General features: G+C 41.6%; 1 protein-coding gene across 1 annotated transcript; it reads right to left on the reverse strand.

Annotated features, from left to right (window-relative positions):
• Positions 1-1298: 1298 nt before the first annotated feature.
• LOC137295510 (zinc finger protein 383-like) lies at positions 1299-3073 on the reverse strand. The gene has a single exon (XM_067826877.1). It carries the CDS (start codon positions 2819-2821, stop codon positions 2156-2158), a length of 666 nt encoding a protein of 221 aa, XP_067682978.1. The 5' UTR covers positions 2822-3073; the 3' UTR covers positions 1299-2155.
• Positions 3074-3313: the final 240 nt, after the last annotated feature.

Consider the following 3313-nt stretch of genomic DNA (forward strand, 5'->3'; position numbering starts at 1 on the left):
ACTCTGCTAGATGACAATCGGGGGTTGGTGGAACAGGGTGATGATCGACAGTTAGTGGAACTTCTGTGTGGTGATAGGTGGTTGGGGTGATTGTCAGTGGAGAGAACTAGTGGGCGATGATGGAGAGAGTGGGAAAAAACAGAGTAATGGTTAATGGTTGGTGGAAAGCCAGGTGATGAGTGACTGTGTCTCGGGTGGTGGTGGCATTACTGGGCGAGTGAGTGAGTTTAGTTTTATGCCGCACTCGGCAATATTCCAGCTATATGGCGGCGGTCTGTAAATAATCGAGTCTGGAACAAACAATCCAGTGACCAACAGCATGAGCATCGAACTGTGCAATTGGGAACCGATGACATGTGACCACCCGATCCCGTTAGACGCCTCTTACGACAAGCATAGTCGCCTTTTGTAGCAAGAATGGGTTGCTGAAGGCCTATTTTACCCCGGGACCTTCACGAGTTAGGATTACTGGGTGATGGTTGATGGCATATTGTGATCATCAAGAGTGGGGAGAACTCCTGGGTGGTGATTGACGGTTGGTGGAACTGCAGGATACTGATTGACAATGGGGACAACTACTAGTTGATAACTGACAGTTTGTGGAACTGCTTGGAGGTGACCGACAGTGAGGAGACTAGTGGGTGATGTTTGACTGTCTACTGTGATGGCCGACATGGGGAAAACTGGGTGGTAAAACAGTTGGTGGAATGTCTGGGTGATGATTGACTGAGTGTGTGTGTGACCAGTAAATGTTGGGTGATGTGTGACTGTTTCCTAAAGAACCTTACCCTTCTTCAAATCTTTTGTTTGCTAAATGTCATGTTGCATTTACCTCCAATCGTAACCTAAATATTGGAAAACACCACAATATTTCTCAGTAAATCAGATATATCAGAGAGGGTACATTTACAGATGTCATGTTGGGTAACCATGTAAACTGTGTGGTGTTCGCATATGTCAGTTTTGTGCAATACACACATACAATACAGACATACAGAAAGAGATACCAACATAAACTCAGACCTAAACACACGCACGCACACACACACACTGAGCTACGCACACATACACACCACCAATCTGACTATTATGAATTTGAATAACGTAGATGAAAAATGCCTTCTCTCTCCACTCATTCTCAGTGTTTCCCCTAGGCATGAGGGGGTGTCCTGGACATGTTTCTGTGAGTCAAATACGCAGGTTTTCAGCAAAACAGGAAACAGTGCATTCTGTCCATTTCCTTCAGTGTAAAATTCATGAGACAATATTAATTTGTATATATACACAAGTCATTTGTCACATATATCCTTTATTACATGCATGTTATTTGTCACACACATACATCCCTTTTAATTCATACTGAGTGAGTGAGTATGTTTTATGCCGCATTTTCAGCAATATTCCAGCTATATGGCGGCGGTCTGTAATAATCGAGTCTGGACCAGATAATCCAGTGATCAACAACATTAGCATCAATCTGTGCAATTGGGAACTGATGACATGTGTCACCCATGTCAGCGATCCTGACCACCCGATCCCGTTAGTCGCCTCTTACGACAAGCATTTAATTCATACTGAGTGCTTGGAATATCCTATTATTTACTAACAACTGTAGTCTCTCAAAAGTGAAGAAACTCTTGACTGATAAGTTTGACCCCATGTTGACTAAGGTGTAATCCTAATGAACCATTAAACAAAGTTAGCTCATTCTGACTTACAGTATACTTTGGTTGATGGAAGTTCTGTATACCGACTGAGTCCCGAAGTGATGTCATGAAAAGCTGATTATGTAACTTCTGCCCATGTTCAACACATTCATAGTCCAGTGTGAATCCTCATGTGACTCTGCTGACTTCTTGTGTAAAATGTTTCCCTAATTCAACAAATACATAAGGCTTGATTCCACTGTGAACCTGAATTAGTACTTACACATCTCCCAACTGTGAAAATGTTTTCTCACACATTGATGACGGTTTATTCAAACGTGAATCCTCATGCGTTTCTGGAGATAGGACTTGATTTCACTAAGAATCCTCATCTGTGCCTGGATATAACCTTAATGAATCCTCTTTTGCCCATGTAACACTGCCTGGTTCCACTGTCAATCATCATGAGTCTCTGCAGATTGTGTAAATGTTTTCTCACTCACAATGCACTAATGAGGTTTGGTTTCACTGTGAATCTTCATGTGTTTCTGCAGAGTACTTGAATGAGTAAACTTTCTCCTACATTCAACACATTCATAAGGCTTGATTCCAGTGTGAATCCTCATGTGTATCTGCAGCTTAGCTGATTGTGTAAATCGTTTCCCACATTCAACACATTCATAAGGCTTGATTCCAGTGTGAATCTTCATGTGTGCTTGCAGATTACTAGATTGTGTAAATTGCTTCCCACATTCAGCACATTCATGAGGCTTTATTCCACTGTGAATCCTCATGTGCGCCTGTAGATTTACAGATTGTATAAATTTTTTCCCACATTCACCACATTCATAAGGCTTGATCCCACTGTGAATCCCCATGTGTCTCTGCAGTTTAGTTGATTGTGTAAATGTTTTCCCACATTCAACACATTCATACGGCTTTATTCCACTGTGAATCCTCATGTGCGCCTGCAGATTTCCAGATTGTGTAAATTTTTTCCCACATTCACCACATTCATAAGGCTTTATTCCACTATGAATTATCATGTGCCTCTGCAAACTACTTGATTGCGTGAATGTTCTCCCACATTCAACACATTCACAAGGCTTGACTCCACTTTGATTCTTCATGTGTTCCTGTAAATGAACAGACTGTGTAAATGTTTTCTCACACATTATGCACTCATGAGGTTTGATTCCACTGTGATGTGTGTCTGAAGATTAGCTGATAATGTGAATGTTTTTCACCATTAAACACACTCATAAGTCCTGATTCCACTATGACAGAGCACAAGCCTTATCAAGTCACCTGATATAGAAAATGTTTCCCAGTTCTCATAACTCTGTCATGAGATCAGTTATTTCCTGGTATCCAAGAATGGGTTCTTCATGACATCACCTGCTTCCAGGGTTCCAAGTACTTCATGAGATCTTGCATTTCCAAGGTGTCAATAAAAAGTGTTTCTTGAGATCTTCTGTTTCCAACAGATTCCAGCTGTTTCAGCATATGCAGTGACAGGGAAATGAGTCTCTGGATATCTGCTTCGGTCATCAGCATGTGGATATCATGGTGTATGCTGAAAAAAGGAACGTCACACTCTAGGGTGGAGACCATACACAATATGATGGTATGACACGTAGCATGATAGCCCACCTGATACAGTGAAA

The sequence above is a fragment of the Haliotis asinina genome, chromosome 1, assembly GCF_037392515.1.
Source record: "Haliotis asinina isolate JCU_RB_2024 chromosome 1, JCU_Hal_asi_v2, whole genome shotgun sequence".
In the NCBI taxonomy this organism is placed as follows: domain Eukaryota; kingdom Metazoa; phylum Mollusca; class Gastropoda; order Lepetellida; family Haliotidae; genus Haliotis; species Haliotis asinina.